General features: G+C 43.0%; 1 protein-coding gene across 2 annotated transcripts in view; it reads left to right on the forward strand.

Moving 5' to 3' along the window:
- WNT3A (Wnt family member 3A) overlaps nucleotides 1–22,593 on the forward strand; it is a 121,921-nt gene that overhangs the window by 25,121 nt on the left and 74,207 nt on the right. The window contains exon 2 of one of the 2 annotated variants that reach the window (XM_075588026.1): nucleotides 7,881–7,976. The exons of the other annotated variant lie outside the window; for it this stretch is intronic. Coding sequence (XP_075444141.1) covers nucleotides 7,881–7,976 — 96 coding nt within the window. The remainder of the gene's footprint in view (nucleotides 1–7,880; nucleotides 7,977–22,593) is intronic. 2 annotated transcript variants of the gene reach the window in all.

Here is a 22,593-nt window from a genome sequence, read left to right on the forward strand (position 1 = left end):
AATGTACAGAAAGAAGGTTTCAACAATAGGACTAAATGGTTTTCCAGTGGATTCTCTCTTATTTAAAATGGTGACGTACTATTGATCCATTTTAAATAATGTCAACTAGGATTCTATAAACAAGAAAAATCGAAATATCATATAATCAAACCAAAAGAATTGAACTTGAAAAATGTATTAACACGAGGGAAGAGATAAGGGAGACAGAGCGTAAGTAAAAATTTTGGACCCTCCTCAAATTTTTTTTAAAGGTCCCCTCTCTCTCTCTCTTCCCTCCTCTATATCTCTCCACTCCCACGCTAACTCTCCTATCCTCTCTAAGGCCATAGTGTGCGCGCGGCCGAACAGAAGTAGGCACGCACGCCTGTTGCCTTAGCGATTTGTGGACTCTGTTCACTCACGCGATGGGGAGGCATGGCCGTGATGTCACCAGGCTGGTTCCCGCTCATTGGTGGAAACGCTCACATGATGAGTCCGTCGCGTGAAAAATCATAACATTTTTGTCTGTTCAAAATCTTGCTGCGCCATCACGCTGCCACATGCAGAGCATAGCCACAGCACGACCGGACTGGGGCACGTACATGCATTTGTTCGTGCTGTGCGCTCCATCGCATGCACTATGTCCACAGCCAAACTCTCCCCCTTCTGCCTAACTCTCCCCCCTCCTCTATAACGCTCCCCACTCTTACTCTCTAACTATCCCCTTCTCTCTAGCTCTCCCACTTTTCTCTCTAACTCTCCCCCTCTCTCCCCTCCTCTCTAACTCTCTCACTCTCCTCCCTCCTCTCGAACGCTCTCACTCTTCCCAATTTCTCTCTAATTCTCTCACTCTCCCCCTTCCTTTCGAACTCTCTCACTTTTCACCCCTCCTCTCTAACTCTCTCATTCAATTCCTCCTTTCTCTCACACTCACCCTTACCTCTTACCTTAAGCTGAGTCCATGGTCAGCGCTTATCTGCTGACCCGCGCTGAGGCGCGCTGACGCTTGTCAGTGAGCCCCTGTAGCCGCAATGAGAGCGGCTTTATGAGGGGCTCGCGCACGCGTCCGCAGGCGTGCGGAGGGTTAGCACTTAATTTTTTTTAGTTTGCACGCTAAGGGGAGCGATGGGCCGGTCACGTGAGCGGTTCGCCCAATGAGGGCGAAACAGCTCCGTGACGTCACTGGCCCGCCCCCAGACACACTCCCGGATGGCGCGCGGACTACGGCCAGGGAAAGCACCCGCTTTCCCTCAGCCTCCGCGAGCCTCCGCACGGCTGAAGTCCCTATGGACTCAGCCTTACCGTGTGGGCAATGTGGGACGGGTGTGGGGCCTCGGGTCCCGAGTTGGTCACGTGGGAGAATGCAGACTTTGGGCCCCGATTTCTGGACAGGGCCAACTGGGACATGGGTACACCAGCAGGGGAAAGAAGGGGGTCGTGTGAGGCCCTGCTGCAAACAAAGGCCCCGTCAGCCCGACACAGAGGTTGGACCCAACCTCTGGTCATGCCCAACTTCCAGTGCTGCCACCCCTGCCCTCGGGCCCCCCCCCCCCTCGCTCTGCTCTTGGGCCCCCCTGTTTTTTTTTTGCAGTAGCGCAGTTGTGCCCCAGGGGGGGGGGAATAACTAACCTCTGATATGGGTTATCACACTGCAATCCTGTTTTAGCAGTGTTTCGGACCAATGGCTTTTAATGTAGGATTGCGATTCGATATCAATACCAATATCAGAGGCGAGTGAATCCCGACAAAGAAGTTTGTATCCGGGTGGTCTACATCAGCCAGGATAGCCTGAAAACCTGACCTGTTGGAGGCCCCTGAGGACAGGAGTTGGCCACCCCTGCTCTAAATAATGCCCATATTACCATTGACATGTTTAGTATACACGTAAGGAGATACAATTAATACCTAGCCGTTTACATTCTGACCATAGTTATGTCGTTTGGTGATGTTGGTGTATTATAACATACAGTGAAAGGAACTCAGCCTCGCTTTCCCGAAATTACATTTGCTCGGATTCATTAAGTCTCATCTGTGTCCAGGCTAGAGGTGGCCATCTCCAGTTCTCAAGGGCCACCAACAGGCCAGCTATTAGGGAGTTGAAGACTGAGCCACTGATTGAGTCGCTGAAGCAGGGATATCCTTAACACCTGACCTGGTGGTGGCCCTTGAGAACTGAAGTTGGCCGCCCCTGCTCTAAGTGTATAATTCAGGCAAAATCCATAAAGCAAGAATTTAACATTTTTTTTAAAATTCTATTAGGGCCTTTTGTACATGCAAAATAATGTGTATTTCAGGTTTCCCGTTCACCGTTAACATCTGAACAGAGCTGATAGTTTCACATATTTCCTCCCATGTTATGGCTTGCATGAAAACGAATTATCAGCCAATGGAATAGTGTGATTGATGGTTCAAATTTCTCAGTGTTTTAATGACATTATGTTAGGAAAAGTGTTGCGCTTCCATACATTAGCACAATATGCTTTGGAGTTTAATGCGACGCTTCCAGCTAGGCTGAGGACTATTAATCCTGTTTGTGCTGCAGGGGCCTGTAATGCAGTGCAGTTCAGTACATTGAAGGACCCTGCGGCAACCCAGGCAGTTCACATTTAGTTTGTGCTGTTTGGATTAGTTCAGAATACTTGTCGACACCCCTGTACATTATAAAATCATTATGTTTAAACTTGACCTGATGCAACCAGATTCCTTTACAGTCACTGTCACTGTCTTTTTCCGAGATCTAATCTCTAGTGTTTTCATTGTTAGCTGTTGAGAACTTCTACATGGTTCACAGGGAAGGGGCAAAAGTTTTGTAGACAACTTTACTTTGTAATTAGTTTTGTTAAAAGGCAATTGATACTATAACAGTGTTTCACTACAATATATCAAGGATTGCAGCTCGAAAAAGACATTCGCCAGCCAAACCAGTCCTGCGTGAAGACAGTTTGTTTAATTATAACTAGAAGTGGGCAAAATGTACACCCACCAGGTGAGATTTGGAATATTTTAAGACGTTAGCACACTGGGTGTCATGTGACGTGAGGTCGCGTCACCCTTTACACTGCCATTTCTACGCATTTTCGGGCGTTGCTGAACGTGCGTGAACTTTTGTTAAGATTTTGCAGAAATTCAAATTTAAGAAGAAAACAAACAAAAAAAAATCCGAAGAAATTGTAAACCAAATGTGAAGACATTTGGGACATCTCTAAGTATAACAGTACAGCATGCATGTCTCCACTGACGTTTCGCAGTAAGTGGGCTACATGTGCTGGTGTTGATGTTGGAATCCTTGGAAAATAACAGATTTCACGGGGTCCCTGTCTGTACAATTCCAGTAGGATGCTTGGATCGGGACCAGCCAACACTCCGCTGCTGAAGTGGGCTGTTCTAAACATGTTGGCCTTTTTTAGATAAATTGTTAAGCCCACTTAGCTATAACAAACAGTTATACGAATGGACAGTCCATTTGATGATGTATATTTTTATTTGTATAGCGCTATCCAGATACATAGCGCTTCACAGCAGTAACACACATGACACATATGACAAAATAATATTGGATAATAATGGAAAAAAGCTGTACAGAAATACACATTAGCGTACAGACATAAACATCAGGAAAAGGAGTTCCTGTCCCGAAGAGCTTACACTCTAAGTGGTAAGGATGGAGAATTTACAGAGACAGCATAAAAGCATAACCATGTGATAATTGTATTGTACTGTCCTTCAGTGTAAGAAGGGAATACATCCTTCCAAAACGAAACATAATGCAGGGAGTATTAACAGTAAACAAAATCTGAACGTGGTGATAAGAAAGAACCAAGACAGATACACGTGGTATCAGTAAAACTAAACGCCATTGAAAGAGGTTGTTATATTATATACTGTTTTGAGTTATGATTTGCCAGTCTCTTTAAAAGCCTGTGAATTGTAAAATAGGTCGACCTTACCTATAAAACAGCACTGGCTTTCTAAGCATAAGACAATCTTCCAGTTCCTATTTGTCTATACAGAAATGTGTTTGTGTTGTATAGAGATGGACAAAAATGTTACTTTTCCCTTTTTGTCTTATTTTTCATGTGCTTGCGCATTTGTTTTGCAGAAGCTAAGCTTGCTAAAAATTAGGCCGCGCTTATAGTGCTGGCAATACAACGTCGCCCGAAAACAAATGCATTGCCGCCGCGGCCGCGTGCGCTTATAGTAAGCGCGACAGCGACAATGTGACGGAGTAACGTCGCCGTCGCTAAAACTGGTAGCCAGCAAAATTTGATTTTTCAGGGGCTGTCGCCTCATGCGACTGACGGCCCTTGAACCAATCAAATGTCGGGAAACCCACCACGCCACCGCCCGGCGAAATATAACTTTCGCCTGTGGCGACGGGTGACATCACCCGTCGTGTCGCCGTCGCCATCGACTGCACTATAGGCGCGGCCTTACGTCTGTTTGACGGGTGTTTTGTTAATTTTTGCAAAAATGTTGCCACTTTCAGCAGAATTTAGCTAGAATGGCAGATGGTCGTGAAGTTTCCAGATTTCCAATCTCACCTGTTTCCCTAACTTCAGTGAACGTTTTGCGCATCCATTGTATTGTATAATGTTCATATTGCTAATATCATTATGGACCTTTTTATATAATACATACTGTAGATACATAGAAGATGAGGTTGAAAAAAGACATGCGTCCATCCAGTACTAATACAAATTGCTACGTTTCAAAGCCAGCTGAGGGACTCTTATGATATAAAGGTTCTTTAATGTGTAGAAGGTGCCACTTGTGTGGTTGCTTTGTCAAAATGTGGAGGGGATTTAGCACCCCAAATGACATCTTTATATGGGATGTTTGATAATGTCGGGGTACCAGAACACAGCCATTTTCTTTTTCCATAGAAATAATTTGTTTCTTTCACTCAAGTATGTGTGATCTTCTAGACTTCTCTAAAATGCTAAAGATAATTCTTCGGTTCCTGTCAACCCTATTTAAAACAATACACAAAATCATGACGTACACCAGTTATCGTTTTATTATTACTTACGTAATTCTTGACAACTTGCATCATTTGTTCTCCACACACATAAATATACATTTTGATGCTCCATTTGGTGTGCAGATTATGAAAACTCTGATGTCGTGTGAAGCTCTTCAAAACATTTTTGTAGGAGGCCACTTTCGGATCAACAGTGCTATAAATATAAAATCCTGATTACTTACACAAGCTGTTTATTTCCTAGGTCCCTTGAGACCACTTACTGTATATTTCAGCATATTCCTGATCTAGAAAATGAGCTGACGCTAATCTCATGGATACTCAATGGCAATTGCCCATCTCAACCTTACATATTATATTAGCAAGTGATGCCTGGAAAGTCGTACTGAATAATATGATATTTTTTGATGGCTTGGCAACAAGTGACAGACTAAGCTAATACATTATACACGTTACTATCATTGTACATAGAGTAGGTCTGGAATTAACTGGTTGCTAAACTATTTCTGTTTTTACGCTGAAATAGAAATAATTAGCTTTGGGGCTAAAGTGAACTTCTGATACCCTCGCGTGCTTCTTTGTTCTATACCAGGTCAAGAAACCTCTACAAACAAAGGCTCAGGAGTATAACTGCATATGACTAGGTCCCGATATCGCAATACCATATTGTTCACTTGATTATCTCGTCTCCAAGACACTACAATTGCAGAGTTTTTTTTGTTGTTGAGTATTTAATAAGACTCTAGCGTTATATTAACTGTTCTTTGTTTTGTTTTTTAGAGCTGATCTATGCTTAGGCCGAAAGCCGAAAGGCTCGTAGCAGGAACACGCAGACATTTTTAACAAGGAATGGCAGGTTAGTGTAGATCAGGGGCGGCCAACTCCAGTCCTAAAGGGCCACCAACAGGTCAAGTGTTCAGGATATCCCTGCTTCAGCACAGGTGGCCCTATCAGTGGCTCCGTCATAATGACCGGACCTGTTGGTGGCCCTTGTGGACTGGAGTTTGCCACCCCTGGTGTAGATCAAAGTGGTGGGGACTTTATTTTTACAGCAAGGAGAGTGAAAAGAAAGGAGATAACATTGCAGAGTTTGTTACTGTGATATGATTCTTCCCCTTCATTGCTGACTTTTTCTTTTTAACCTTTCAACTCTGTAAGTATTTGTCTACCGTTTGGCCCCTGGGGTGGTGCATGCTGGACAGCAGATTCATTCCTACAGTATCTTAATTCCTTTTTTGCAACATAAAGCACCTCACAAGCTTAAGGAAGTTTAGGATTGTTATCATAGGCCGGCGTTCCTCTGCAGGGCACCCCAGCCAGTGAATTCCCAAACACACATATTTGTATTGATCCTTTATGGGAATGTGAAACTAGATGGTTATATCCAATAGGAAATGGGATTGTTTGGTTGTGACCAGACCGCCGCCAGCGCTCCGCCGCCAAACCCGGGACAACACGCCGGCGGGACACCTGGCCACAGGGCACCTCACCACTTGCGCTTTTCACCGCACGCGCTCCGACGCCGTCTTTCAATGGCAAAGTCCCGCCATGCGCACTCCAGCACGCCACAATCTCTGTCCCTACAAGCTCCGTGCCGCCCGCTCCGAGAAGCCATGTTTAAATGTCCGGCACTGGACATTTAAAGGTGGTGCTTCAAAGTGGTGGCGCGAAGACGTGTAGCAGTCCAGCGCGGGACATTTAAATATGGCTGGTCGGAGCGGGCAGCCCTGGTTAGACAGAGTTTGTGGCGGGACATTGCCCTTTAAAGATGGCGTCGGAGTGCGTGTGGCAAAAAGTGCGTGTGTCGAGGTGCCCTGTGAGCACGTCCACCAGCGGCGGTTTAGTTGGGGTCAAATGTCCTAGACCATATCAAATACATGTCCTAGCTGAGTTGTCCCGAGGACTGTCTATTAGACACTGAGAGGCTCGGAATTAATTATATATTTATGCCTGGACAGTGTATAACATATAAGTGACTGTCCCAACAGCACTATAAACTCAGCGAGAGATAAATCAGATTACCAATAGTATGCATTGCCTTGTCATTGCTTTTTTTCTAAGCCTAGAACAAAGGTCTTTGGGACATCATACTGAAAAGGGCTGGGTAAGTGTAATAACCCGGCGAGAATCAGGGAGGCGTATGCACAGCAGGTAAAGGTGAAACCAATATGGCAGCAAATCAAGCAGTAAAGGGTTAAAAAAAATAATACAGTAGATTGTTTAATCAACCGTATTCATAATGCGAATGAGTAACGTAACAAGAAATAAATAGTGCACAAAATCATGTGCTAGACCTGTGATCTCACTCTATTTATACGTTGTGACTTTGGAGAATGGGTCACTTTGCATCAGGAAGAGCTGAGTGAAGGAAGTAAAGCCCCCCGCACTAGAGGCTTGAACTGTACAATTGAGAATGGCCATTAACCTGTAAGCCAGCAGATCTCAACCTGCGGAACAAGTGCTACAGGTCACACACACACACGGTTCTACAAAGTGTTACGCCACACCACACCACACCACACCACACCACACCACAGAGGCACTCACTAAACAAAACCACCTTTCTTGTAATAAATTATAAAGTCATAATCTATGAGTAAATATATATTGTAAGTAACAAATGGCAGTTGTTTACTGCATATATATCTGTGTCTGTATAGTTATATATCTATATATTTTAATATATATATATATATATATATATATATATATATATATATATATATTTGTGTGTGTGTGTGTGTGTGTGTGTGTGTGTGTGTGTGTGTGTGTGTGTGTGTGTGTGTGTGTGTGTGTGTGTGTGTGTGTGTGTGTGTGTTTGTATTCATATACATAAATATCTATATATATTTATATATATGTATGTATATATGTATACGTATATATATATATATGCTTTTCTCCATTGCTTTGATTAAAGGTTCGACTCACCTCAGGATCGGGGGAAGAGGAAGCAGAATGACCTGAACGTCTCTGAACATAAGGTTGGGGCGCGCATGAGGTTCCCTGGAAAAAAGTAAAAGAAATTACTGAATCCCTAATCCTGATGAAGGTGTTTGTAAAATCTGGGGCCCTGGATTGCTCAGTCCTGATGAAGGTGTTTGTAAAATCTGGGGCCCTGGATTGCTCAGTCCTGATGAAGGTGTTAGTTAGATCTGGGGCTCTGGATTGCTCTGTCCTGATGAAGGTGTTAGTTAGATCTGGGGCCCTGGATTGCTCTGTCCTGATGAAGGTGTTAGTTAGATCTGGGGCCCTGGATTGCTCTGTCCTGATGAAGGTGTTAGTTAGATCTGGGGCTCTGGATTGCTCTGTCCTGATGAAGGTGTTAGTTAGATCTGGGGCCCTGGATTGCTCTGTCCTGATGAAGGTGTTAGTTAGATCTGGGGCCCTGGATTGCTCTGTCCTGATGAAGGTGTTAGTTAGATCTGGGGCTCTGGATTGCTCTGTCCTGATGAAGGTGTTAGTTAGATCTGGGGCCCTGGATTTCTCCGTCCTGATGAAGGTGTTAGTTAGATCTGGGGCCCTGGATTGCTCCGTCCTGATGAAGGTGTTAGTTAGATCTGGGGCTCTTGATTGCTCTGTCCTGATGAAGGTGCTAGTTAGATCTGGGGCTCTGGATTGCTCTGTCCTGATGAAGGTGTTAGTTAGATCTGGGGCCCTGGATTGCTCTGTCCTGATGAAGGTGTTAGTTAGATCTGGGGCCCTGGATTGCTCTGTCCTGATGAAGGTGTTAGTTAGATCTGGGGCTCTGGATTGCTCTGTCCTGATGAAGGTGTTAGTTAGATCTGGGGCCCTGGATTGCTCTGTCCTGATGAAGGTGTTAGTTAGATCTGGGGCCCTGGATTGCTCTGTCCTGATGAAGGTGTTAGTTAGATCTGGGGCTCTGGATTGCTCCGTCCTGATGAAGGTGTTAGTTAGATCTGGGGCTCTGGATTGCTCTGTCCTGATGAAGGTGTTAGTTAGATCTGGGGCCCTGGATTGCTCCGTCCTGATGAAGGTGTTAGTTAGATCTGGGGCTCTTGATTGCTCTGTCCTGATGAAGGTGCTAGTTAGATCTGGGGCTCTGGATTGCTCCATCCTGATGAAGGTGTTAGTTAAATCTGGGGCCCTGGATTGCTCTGTCCTGATGAAGGTGTTAGTTAGATCTGGGGCTCTGGATTGCTCTATCCTGATGAAGGTGTTAGTTAGATCTGGGGCCCTGGATTGCTCCGTCAATCTCAGGGCCCGAAATTCAGAACTGTCTGTAAAGTTGTTGGTTTTAAATCTTTAAAGCCATTTATAGCTGCAAAATGTACATATATTGAGGAATACATTTAGCAGCCTACAATGTTTTAGCAAATCAAAACATGAATGTAATCGAAACACAACCCCAGGTTAACAGCAGAAACAGCCCTATCTGTGAGCACCAAAGCACTTTATTTTATAAAAAAAGATTATCTCTTCCACCATTAGAGACTGTAGAACAATTTTAACAATGGAGATAGTTAGAGAATTAACTGAGAAGTTTGTATATTGACTTTTCAGGAAACTGCATGCTGTATTCCATCTATCAATCACCAAAACATCTCATCGTGAAGAGTTCACTCATGCAAATGTAAAGTTTATATTTTAAGTGAGAATCCAGGAACGGATCCAGCATTGGGAGATTTCAAAGCCTGAACTAGCTAAAGCTGTCCTGGGAGTAACCCTCAGCATTATACCTCCAGCCATATTGGGTGGCCCCACTGGGAGCGAAAGGGTTACATTCCTGATCCTAATGTAAAATCCTTGACTGGCTGGACCTGCTCAGGTGATCTGAGGCCAGGTGGCATCCCAAGGCATGGATGATACACGGTGAATTCCTCCTACCTTACATGTTTCTGATGATGTACTGTAATGTGCAATTAAAACACCTACTTAAAGCATCAATTAGAATGATGTTGGAGTAATAAAATGCAAGCATTCACCGTCATAACAACTTTGTAAATTCAAACACAGTATGTTTAATAGCTTTTCACTAGACACAATGTAACAGCAGCACAAGACATGCTATAGAACACATATCACGTTTGTTACGGGTTCATTAGAAAATGGTACCTATTTGAGAAAATTACAGCTCAACCCCCTTATAACGCTGTGCTTGGGGTCCAAAGAATCACATTGCGTTATAAGTGGATCGCGTTAGAAATAATGTACAATTGTATGCAATTGTATGCCAATAATCGTGTTGTAAAGTATTCATACATACGAAAATTGGGAGCCAAGCTTGCATTGCGTTATAAGCGGATTCGCGTTGTAACGGATCGCGTTATAGCGGGGTTGCGCTGTATTTCGTTTGAGTGATTGTTCAGAAATATTGAGCCGTTCTCAGCAGCTGACACTATTAGGAACAACAATTTAGTTTTTTTGCCACTTTTAGGAAGCCTCCAAAATATTATTTGACGTGTATTGTATGTTTACTTCATGTGTTGGTGGAACATTTGTTTTTTTTACTTTGCTTTAAGTCTTTTGGTTGGTACTTCTCCACTATTCTTAATACGTTTATTACCTTCTGTGGAAGAGTTACACCCAACTAACGTGGGTTTTTTAAAATCATGTTTCAGGCTAATTGTTTTGTTGATAAAACAGTAAGTAGAAATATATATCAATATATGAAAGTGCATTCAATTCTGTTTGTATTTCTGCTTGTACAGGGAAGCGACATTGTTAGTAACTATGTCCACTCTAGGAGCTGCTACTGTATGTATAATAACACCAGGCTCTAATGATAAAGAGTTGCTTGAAGCACATATGATAATGATATGTATAATATTAGCATTTTGCCTTCAGTTTTCGCCACTTCTTATACTTCAATCAAACTAGGAGCAAATCTGTGCTTCTACTGTAAAACACTTGTGTAAAGTATATCTAACATACAGAGTTAAAAAAAAGGTTCTTACATCTGATGCAGGTGTTAATGGACAGCATAGTAAATTACCGACACACTTGCATGGTGATAATCTTGTCTGCTTGATACACAGACCCCATACACATCATGGCCAACAGTGTTCCTTTTTTTCCTTTCCTAAGCTCTCCGTATAAATAGCTTGAGGTGAGCGCCTGTACATTCTTTAGGAGAGAGAAGAAGAGAGAAAAAAACTGTGCTGTCGTTGTAAGGAGGCGAATCTATGGCCTGGGGCGGTATGTGCAAAGTGAAATGTCTCAGGTCCCCTGCTCAGGCACGTTTGAAATATGCATCAATAATACCAGCAGGCTTTTGCTGGGAAGGCAAAATTAGGTTAAGGATGAGAAGAGCAGCTAGTAAAAGGAACACCCTATAACACCCTTACCTGTTTTGATATGCACTGAAACCTGTAATAAACCTGAAACGATGAATGTTTCTTTACACCCCTCTTAGATTGCTAGCTCTTAGCCCCAAGATTCTCTTTTCCGGGTGTTCTCTCCCGGCGTTACATTATCACTCTGCTGGCTCTAACATTGTACACCACAGAGGTAGTTAACTCCAGTCCTCAAGGGCCAATAACAGGTCAGATTTTCAGGATATCCCTGCTTCAGTACAGGTGGCTCAATCAGAGGTTCAGTCAAAGACAAAGACTGAGTCAAAGACTGAGCCTCTGATTGAGCCACTGGTGCTAAAGCAGGGACTGATTGAACCCCCTGTGCTGAAGCAGGGACCGATTGAGCCACCTGTGCTGAAGCAGGGGTGTCCTGAATACCTGACCTGTTGGTATCTCTTGAGGACTGGCGATGGCTACCCTTGGTCTAACCATGTTTCCCGAGACAAACGTCTTTATCTAGAAAGTGAGCATGCTGCAATGTATAATTACACCGACTCGCTACACATGTCCAGACCAAAACATTTCTTTTCCGTAGAGAAAATATAACTCCAGCACACATAATCTTGACAGCTTTAGCATTCTGTTTGTATATGATGCCTGCTACCTCCTAACAACCAAATGGAGAGTCTTTTGTTGATATCTGGAGTCTGAATAGCTTAAGAAGGAATTAGAAGTTGACAGCGGGAGTCAGCTCCAAATACTGTACTTTATGTATTGGAAAGTATCAATAATGTTTCACTGTGCAGTCATTCTCACCATTGCTCAGTTTGTAGCGTGTGCATTGTCAAGGGAAGTGTTTAGAACATTAATCGCTGCTTTAACAGCATGTGGAAGATCATGTGTGTCCAAATGCAGCCAATACACAGATAAATTATACTGCAGCTTCCCAGATTGCTACGGTGCTGTAGGTACTGTACATGTTGCAACAGTAGTGTTTGTTGCTGGGCTGCCTTCAACATGGTAGGGATCCAAAAAGAAGTAGCCTTAAGTCAAAGGCAGTTTGATAGCTTGATAGGAAAAGTTTAATTTAATGATATAGGAGTAGATTAGGAATGCATTGGGGGGGTGGGGGGGGAGGAAGTACTTTCCCTTCCGAAAGGCAAAACCTGATTGATAATGACTGGGCCTAATGAATCTTATCTACAATGACGTTTGCAATAATTCAAACTGATCTTAATACTAAACTATTGTTTTTAGGGGAATGTCAGAAAAATAATAAAATAATTCAACTGTCCAGCACCTTTGCTAACTTTCCAAAATTCCTCATTAAGTATCGCAGATTTATGGATGCAGTAAACATGTCATTAAAAAAATTGCACATTAGTAAGTATTATTCCCTCCTCCTACTTCCCTGGCGGTTTGGACGGGCCGAGGTTTCTGTACTACGATCATTACAGGCAGACAATGGCATTTTCGTTTTGCCGGCGTGACTCTATTTCATCCTGAGATGTTGATCCCGTCCATTCTGCTAATCTTACAACAATCCTGCGTTTCTATGGAGAACTGAGCCTTCAGAATGGGGCTCTTTAATGGTGAAGGACCTTAGAGGTGGATCCTTAGAAGTGGGGATTCTCCCGCTAAGTGGGGATACTCACGCTAAGTAACGTTACCTTACCTAATTAGGTAACGGATGTTATTTTTCCTTCATTTAATGGGGACCCCCAAAGCTGCAGTAATCATATGCATAAATAAGGCCTATTAGGAAAACCACCATTGTTACGTTGCCTGTAGGAACGGGGATGGACGTAGGGCTGAGACTCTTTTTCCAATACACTGCACATGCTCATTGGTCAAACATATCACTGTAATCACTAAAAAAATAGTATTGTTTCTGATGTGTTTCAGAGATTTCTATGATCCGTAATATATATATATATATATATATATATATATATATATATATATATATATATATATATATATATATATAAAAGATCACTTGTGAGCACATTTAAGTGATCTTTATATTTGCTATATGCAATACGGTGGAGGTTTCTTGTTGCCTTTTTCACCGACCATAACTTAAAACGTATATATATATATTATGGATTATAGAAATCTCTGAAACACATCAGAAACAATGCTATTTTTTTAGTGATTACAGTGATATGTTTGTGTGAACTAACTGTGTGCTCATTTGCATGTCTTAGACAGGTTTGCAGCCCTGCATTTTACCATTATCACCCAGCATACAGTGCTTCCACTGCAGCAATGGATTCTGGGAAGTGACATGCAAATGAGCACACAGTGCCACCTTTTGCTTCAAAACCATATAAAAGCCTGGGTTAAGATGCATAGCCAATAAACCCACCCACAGACAGCCGTTTCGACCTTAATGGGTCTCATCAGTGTGGGGTTGGTTATACTGCCTTTGCAAAATGAAGCATGGGATAGGTTTCACCACACTTAGTTAAGTTATGGTGGGTAAAAAAAGTGACAAAAACCCTTCCCAGAATCCGTTGCTCCAGTGGAAGCACTGTATGCTGGGTGATAATGGTAAAAGGCAGGGCTGCAAACCTGTCTAAGGCTGGGGCCATAGAAGGGGAAGCAGGGCTGGACCGTGCTGACGCTGAGGCTCGCCTGCTGAAATGTGCGCGATTTCATGCCCATGCAGGCGAGCCAGCGGCTGCGATCGGAGGCGGGGGGAGACTGAGGCAGGCGGGGCAGTGACGTCGCTGGGCCAATCGCCCGCGACGCACCGACGTCAACGTCACGGCGGCGACGTCATGGCGCCGTGACGTTAACGCTGCTCCACGCTGATTAGATGTTTTCAGCCGACAGCGCTCTGAAAAACAGCTTGGCTGTCGGCTGAAAAATCCAGCGCCTCATCACGCGTGCGGACGCTCGCGCGAGCCCCCTCTGAAGGCATCCTCATTGAGGATGCAGGGGCTCAGCGCGGAGCATCCGCACGGCTCAGCGAGGCCTGTCCTTCTATGAACATTCTACTGTGGATGGGTTTTGTCACTTTCTTTACTCACCATAACTTAACTAAGTTATATATATATAATATATAAATATAAATACTTAGTTAAATATATATATATATAAAATAAAAATTTTACTTGTGAACACATTCACAAGTAATATTTGTGTTTGCTATATGCTATACGTGGAGGATTTTCAGTCACCTTTTCACCCACCATAACCATAACATAACTTTTGTTGAAATGAAAGGGTTAAGTCCTATACTCATTACATTGTATTCCAAGAAATAACTCACTGATAATCAGGGTCTGGATTTGAGGGCTGCCGACTGGGGGGGGATAGCTGGGAGAGGTGTCCCGGGCCCAGTGGCTGTTGTGGGAAGGGGGAGGGAGGCGGCTGGTCGGCGCTGCAAGTTGGGCCCGACCTATGGCCAGGTCATGCATGTCTTTCAAATATATTTAAAACTTAGATTACAATACCCATGTGACCCTTCTGCTTGTAATCTTTGCGGCCCAGTGCTTATATAAACCATGTTGCCAAGCCTTGCATTGGGGCCGAGGCTGGACTAGAATCTCTTGACAACATAGAATTCTGTTCAAAGGAAACCAAAAAGTATAAATAGGGCCCTGCTTTTCGGCGATGTGCTGATACGGTGGTTCCGAGAAGGGGGCCAACATGTCTGCGCATGCACAGAATGGGGAAGTCAGAGGTCACGCATGCGCAGAACGGGTGGTTGCCGAGGGTGCGTATGCGCCGAACGGAGGTTGCACATGCGCAGAAGGGGAGAATTGCCGTTATGTGCATGCGCACACGCTGAAAATCGCCGGTTCCGCTTTCCGCCGATTTTCAGCGTGCGGCGGGGCCCTTAGAACGAAACTTGCCGCATACCGGTGGCCCTACTGTAGTCAATTTGAATATAAAATAGAATTTACTAATCCTTTAAAACAAGTGTGCGCAAACTGGGGAAGGATTTTCCGGGAAGGGGGTGGGGGGGCGTGGTGGTTGCAGAGCCCCCGCGCATTTCCCCAAGGCACTTACATGAAATGCCGGGAGATCGCGTGAGGCCTCTGCAACGTCCCTTACCTTGTCTTCGGCGATGCATCGCCATGGCAACGCAGCGTCACATGACCCAGCGCCGTCATTTGATGCCGAAGACAAGGTAAGGATGGGGGCGCGAGCAGGGGAGGAGAGCAGTTATGGGGGGAAGTTTGCACACCCCTGCTTTAAAACATGGTCTTATTAGCCACCCTCGTCACCTTTTTTTACCCCCCCCCATTTTGGGGGATTAATAGCCCCTCCCCCTCCTAATTTCACTCACCCTTCTGATACTCAGAAACAAAACACCAACAAAATCGTTAAAGAAATTACTACTTCATAATTGGACTATGCTATGGACTCCAAGCTATAAGATCTCTGCTTCTTTTTTTTACTTAACTCAGTGTCTCATTGATTGTATGAGGAACTTACAGGAAGGTTAAGACGTAGTGACGTGTGAACCAAATCTGGCTCGCCGATGTTTACTTTCAACTTTCAAAAAACTCTTTGAAAATTAGCTAGTTGTTCGCTAGAACTTATTAGCCCAAAAAAATGCGGGTGAAATTGAGAAAGCCAAAGCTAAATGCGACAATTTCATTGAATTTCCAGGTGACATTGCCCAATTTCGCGATTACATGTCGACACATCTGAGATACGTAGGAAAGAAGACTATTTGCATATTTAAATTCATTTATTTGTATTTTTAAATGAGACTATTTCCCTGTTATCTCCCCATGGGGTAGATCCTCAGAGGGCTGTTATGTTTTTTCCGTAACATTATCACCATTTAACGTTTCATTATCCGTCACGCATATCCCCAAAGATGCTTAGGGGCCTATTCAGTAAGCGTCGATAAGGCACTTATCGACCACTTATCGGCCAAAATGCCTATTCAGATTCAGTAAGCTTCGATAAATGGGCGATAATGGCCATTATCGCCGAAAAATATTTTGAACAAAATCAAATCGCCGACTGAGCGGCGATAAGCCACTTAGCGACACTTTTCTGAATGTTCATAAACACGCGCGATTCTAGTAGCCGCGAGTCAGCAATCGCCGCCTATTGCGCCCTAAAATGGCGATTTTCTCCCAAAATCCAAACGTCCGAAAAAGTTGGCAGATTGGTGGGGAGAAGCGTCGATGAGCGGCGATACGGGACTTACAAAAATGTTGGCCTTTTTCTTGCATTGGATTGATGCCAGGGTTCTCCGGAGCTGATACCCAATAATACCAGCACCGGAGACCCCCGTCATGAAGCCGATGCAGGAAAAATGGATTTACAGCCACTTCATTACCTTAGCGGATAACCGCTAAGGCAATGAAGGGGTTAACCACCTGTACCAGGCTTATTGTGGGTAGCGGGGGGTGGGTGAAGGGGGTATTTGGCCCTTAGTGGGTGTTTAGGCCTTTCAGGGGGGTTGCGGGTGGACTTAACCCCTTAATTACCTTAGTGGTTAATACCGCTACGGCAATGAAGGGGTTAACCACTCGTACCAGGCTTATTGTGGGTAACGGGGGTGGGTGAAGGGGGTATTTGGCCCTTAGTGGGTGTTTAGGCCTTTCCGGGGAGTTGCGGGTGGACTTAACCCCTTAATTACCTTAGCGGTTAATACCGCTACGGTATTGAAGGGGTTAACCCTCCCGCTACCCACCCGCAAGGCCTAAACACCCATCTTGGGGCTAATGAAGCACAGTCATTCTGATTGGCTGGCATCATTCCCTTTAAGTGACATCATTAAAAACTAAAAAAAATTAAGTTGGCACATGGTTTTAACAGCCAATCAGGTGGCTGTTAAACCAGTTCGAGGCAAAATGTGACATCACTAGCCCTATTTAAGGCCGTGACACCTCATTTGAGCCCAAGAAGATGACAAGACAACATCAGATTGGATCTACCATGGGATTTTATGGATTGACAGATGAAGAAGTAGATAAAGAAGATCAAAGAATATTTGGGTACCTGAACCGGATCTTCATGGCGGATGGCATCGGATGCTGTTTGAGGCCTTCAAGGTACGTGAGCTTCCTGTTTCCCCGAGAGTCGGAGGGCCAGTGCTTCTAATGGTAATTAATATATTGAATGTTTGTAAATTTATTTTTTTACAGGTTTTTACATTGGATGTGTTTTTTTGAATTTTTTGGGTGGGCACATTGACTGATAATATATTAATCTGTACCACTTTAGGGTACATATCAATACATTATTAGGACAATATTTTGGGGGCATTTCTGGCTTTGTATTGTTGCTGGGTTTTTTTTTCAATTTGAGTTTATTATGTGGATGTCATTGTTTGGTATTTTTCTGCTTTATTGAAATTAAATGTTGGCAATTGTTTTTAGTTTTTAATTAATGATGTATTGTGTTGGCTAATTTGTTTAATGGTTGTTTCTGATATATTTTTAATTTATTTCTTTGTAGTTTAATGTTTCAATTAATTCATTAATGTTGTATTAATTAATTGTTTTGATTGGTTAATATTACTATTAATTTCGAGTTGGTTTAGTAATTAATTGATTTGATTGGTTACTGTTTGAAATAATTCCGAATTGTTTTTATTAATTAATTGTTTCGATTGGTTAATGGTTTAATTAATTAATTGTTGATCTGGTTATTGCTTGTATTAATTGGATTAGCTGGCTAGTATTTTTATTTAGTGAATTGTGTTTTTTTGGAGTTTTCTAATGTTTTATTATTCTGTGTTTGGAGCATTAATTTATTTTGATTGAGTGCTATAGAGGCTTATCATGCCCATATTATTATATGGGTATGATTTACATCTATACTACTCAATGGGTACAGGGTGGGTATAGTGGGTCCGGGTGGGTGCTTAGGCCTCCCGGGTGGGTAGCGGGGCAGGAAGGGTTAACCCTTTAATTACTATAGCGGTTATTAACTGCTAAGGTGATTAAAGGGTTAGGGGCCATTAGAATGTATTTAATATGTATGTATGCTTTCTGGCAACGGAGGACAGAGGGACCTGCTGTATCGTGAAGAGGACGGCCAGCATATTGCTGTGGTAAGTAGAACTGTATTTATTTACTTTATTTATGCTGGCTAATGTTGTGTTTAATAATGGGCAAATGATCTATTATCTATATCTGGATAATAGTTATTTTGCCCATTACTGTTCTGTATGTGTTTGGGCGGGGGGGGGATGGGATTGATTGAAATGTAGGGCGATGTTTATTTGTTGACATAGAGGGTTGGTACCTTAGTTCTGCGGGGACCTATGGAGACCACCTGAGGACCCCCGGACGCCCACGGGTACTACCTGCGGGGAAGAACCGGGGGCGCCCCGCGGACCCGCAGGGACTAACCGAGGGCCCCAGACCCCCGTGGGAACCACCCGAGGGCCCTCAGACACCTGTGAGGGGGACCCCCAGACACCCGCGGGCTCACCCATGGAGACCACCTGGAGGCCCATGGCGCCTAGCGGGGACCACCCAGAGACCCCCAGACCCTGTGGACACCCCCTCTGGTGCACTGTGGGGCATGCAGACACCCGTTGGGACCACCGGGGACTACCGTAGGCCTGGGGTATTAACTCTGTATGTTAAAAAATAAATAATGGTTTTACATTATGGGGGGCACAGGGTTGAGTGTGTTAATGCTTAGTAAATGTTTTTTGACTTACTCATATGCAAATCCATATGGTAATGAGCAGTTTCCCCTTCAACAGAGATCCTCAGCCCTCCGTTCAGGTGAACGCGTGTGAGTAACGTTACCATATTTATGTCTTTCCAAAAGCTGGCATAGCCTGCATTAGGAACCTGAATATCATTGAGTTCTTTCTGGGGATAGCCTTAAAGCAATGTACTGACTTTACTCATTCATTGCAAAAAGTTAAATATGTCATACAAAGATATTTATTAGGGATCATATAAATATTTGAAACACATCATAAACTGTAGTTTGTTTTTTTAGTGATTAAAGTGATATACGTTTGTTTGATCTAATATGGTATATACTGTAATCATGACTGTATTAAGTATGGGTGAACAATAATGTTTATCCATACATATGTCTACAATAATAATTAATAAATAACTTTAAATAGTGTACAAAGAAATGAAGGAAAGACACTATAAATAACGAAAACTAGTTAAAACAATAACAAAGATACAATTATCCATATTATAACAATAATTGCATTAGCTTTAGATAACTCACATGAGTAATGCGCCTTTTGCGCATGCGTTATTTAAAGCGACTTACAGTTTTGCCAATGCGCATATGCATTGTATTGGTTAATGTGTCTCTGCTCCACGAAAATCCCTATTAATATCACTGCTACTTTTATTAACCAACGTCATTTTTGCATATCATTAGCTTTGTTGATACCCATTAAAATGAAGAAAAATAACATCCGTTCCCAATTTGGGGCACAATCGCTATTAGCGCAAAAGTGACAAATCTCTGTGGCTCTACCCCCATGTTGTATAGATGAGTGTTTAGTGAGGTACATGTCAACAGGAACTCTACTAAATAGGAATTTTCTCAGTCAGTGCAAGGTCAAATCAGTACAACGGTAATCAGATCAAAACGATGGGATCTATGTGTCAAAGGGCAAATTCCAGTGCAAAGTCGTTATTTTGTTGCAAGTCGGTCAACGCCTATACATTAATCTAAGTTGCGTCATTTTGGGGGGCCCGCGAGAAGACGAGGGATTTATGGCCCGAGTGGGAGGGGTTAGGGTGGAGTCGCATTTGCATATCGGCGCAGGTCTATGTATTAAAAAAAATGTGCGGCTTGTATTACTTTTCTTCAAGGGTTTTCCCACGCTGGTTTTCCCCGTCACCTTTAAGGTGGTGGAACTCTTGTGGTTTTTTTTTGTGTTTTTTTTACCACAGAATATTGGTGCAGCGTGCGCCAAATTCTAAAACAGTAGCCATATTCATAAATATGTCTCATTTCAGAAAGAAAAAAAACAAAGGCTATTTTTTTGACACGACGGCAGTAGCGCACACATACCTCTTGATACACTATGTAATATAATAACACATATAGAGGGCAACAGAAGGCAGTGATAATTAAATAAAAAAGACGACATTGAAATGATCCTGAGGAAGGACTTTCTGGGGACCAAAGCATGGATGAATAACCAGCACACGCTTACTACAATATCAATGTCTTGTTTTCTATAACGTTTCCACTGTTTTTGTGTTACCTTTTGTGTGGGTCATTATATAGCCCAGTTGTGGTTTGTATACTTGTCTCAGTTTGCAGCACTCATGCAGTTGTACATCACTGCGCGTTTGAGTTGTCTATCTCTGCAGCAATGGAAGACTGAAGTCTTGTGGAATGTGGATTGCACTAGAGATAGGCATAGCATTAGGGTTGACCCCATAACTCAATACAATAAAACTGCAGAAATCTATGGGAAGCCATGGGTGTGACCTATCTATTGACAATTATCAATTCACACCATCATGGAGCACAATAGTAGATCAGACCAGTTGTTGTGTAACATTGCTGACATCAATATAATATTTATTATCTGGCTCAATAATAAGTGAGATTGGAGGAAATGGGACATATGTCCAGTTAGTGTAGTTAAATGTGGAATTTGTTACCCATGGAGACTTGGATGGCAGATACAATAATCATCTTCAAGAAAAGGTTAGACATCTTTTTAGAAAGGGAAGGTACACAGGGATATACCAAATAGGTTCAACATAGGAAGGATGTTGATCCAAGGAGCAGTCTGGTTAACAATTCAGGCATCAGAAAGGAATTTATTTTGTCCCCTCGTGAGATGACGGGGTAATTTACTAATGTTGCAAAACTGAGACAAAGTCTGCAAAAGAATTGCATCAGATTTATTAAAGGAAAAACGCCCAATGGTTTGAGTAGGATTCCCTTTCTTTGATAAATAAGGCTCTATTTTGTGCCTTACGTTTGCAGCTGGGAAACTTTAGTAAATAGATCCTATAATTGTTTAATGTTTCACTGGGGTTTTTTTTGTTAGCGTTCCTCTGGATCAATATAAATACAAATATAGGATGAGTACCTCATTTATGTAACTATGCAATTGTGTCATTAGATATTCTCTGCATTTGTAAAGATGAAGCCCAACATAGCAATATAAACTGGACTTTCAATACAGAGAACGTCACTGGCCATTTAAAAACGTCTCCATCGTTTCACTGGTTGATTGTAACATAAAGGGGCAGTGCAATTTATAAACAATTTATTTTTGCACACATTCCCTTTTTCTTTTCCCTTTTTTATTCTGAGTGTGCTATTCGATTTAGGATTAGAGAAGGGCTGATGTTACCCCCCAAATCCGTTTTGCTGATGTTACCCCCAAAATCTGTTTCGCCGATGTTACCCCCAAAATGTGTTTCGCCGATGTTACCCCCAAATTCCGTTTTGCCAATGTTACCCCCAAAATGCGTTTCGCCGAAATTACCCCCAAAATGCGTTTCGCTGATGTTACCCCCAAAATGCGTTTAGCTGATGTTACCCCCAAAATCTGTTTAGCTGATGTTACCCCAAAATCCGTTTCGCGGTGTACAATCTGCAAAGGGATTTGGGTGGTTTTACGGATTCACCAAAATTCGCCATTGGATACAACCCGTGGACGGATTTGTAGACTCCAATCCATGGATACAGCGTTCCGTTGCCGGATTCTATAAATCCGTTCATCGGTTTGCGGAATCCGTGGAGCGTATTGGTAATAATAATTTAAAATATCCACAGAAAACGAGCCGCCCTTTTAGACACGGATTCGCTGAAATCCGCGGACCACATAAACCGTCTGATCCGCTGCAGATCCAGATTCACCCCCCAAAATTTGTCCATCTCTATTTAGGATCTTTGCACCAAATGAGTTTGGCTATAACTCAGCCCCCATCACTGCATCTTTGGAATCCCTCTGCCAGGTATCAAAATGACTTGAGAACGATAAAATACCTGCAATAAAACGCTCTGAATTTACGCTGACAAGTGATTCACAAATATAAACTGCCAATACGTGGAACCAAAGATCTGGTACTTGGATGTTGAATGCTGAATTCATTCATAATGTGCAGTGATTGTACTTCTCTATACAAGTGTAGCGGGTTTCCCCCCCCCCCCCCCCAATCACAGATAAGGAACATGTGGGGATATCTACATATGTTACCAGTGTGTTGCAATACCTGTTAAGCTCACAGGAGGCCTGAACCTCCGCCACTGGGAGCCTGGGGTGTATCCTGGAACATATGCTTACAGCGCCTCCACCTGTGCAGGGATTCCAGATGTATAGAATGACCCCTGACACAGGACCCACAATAGGAAACACATACAAGGAAGTATATATATGTAACTGTTTACTATATGGGCAAAACAATAACATCACATCACATCAATAAT

This window comes from Ascaphus truei, chromosome 2 (genome assembly GCF_040206685.1).
Source record: "Ascaphus truei isolate aAscTru1 chromosome 2, aAscTru1.hap1, whole genome shotgun sequence".
Lineage (NCBI taxonomy): Eukaryota > Metazoa > Chordata > Amphibia > Anura > Ascaphidae > Ascaphus > Ascaphus truei.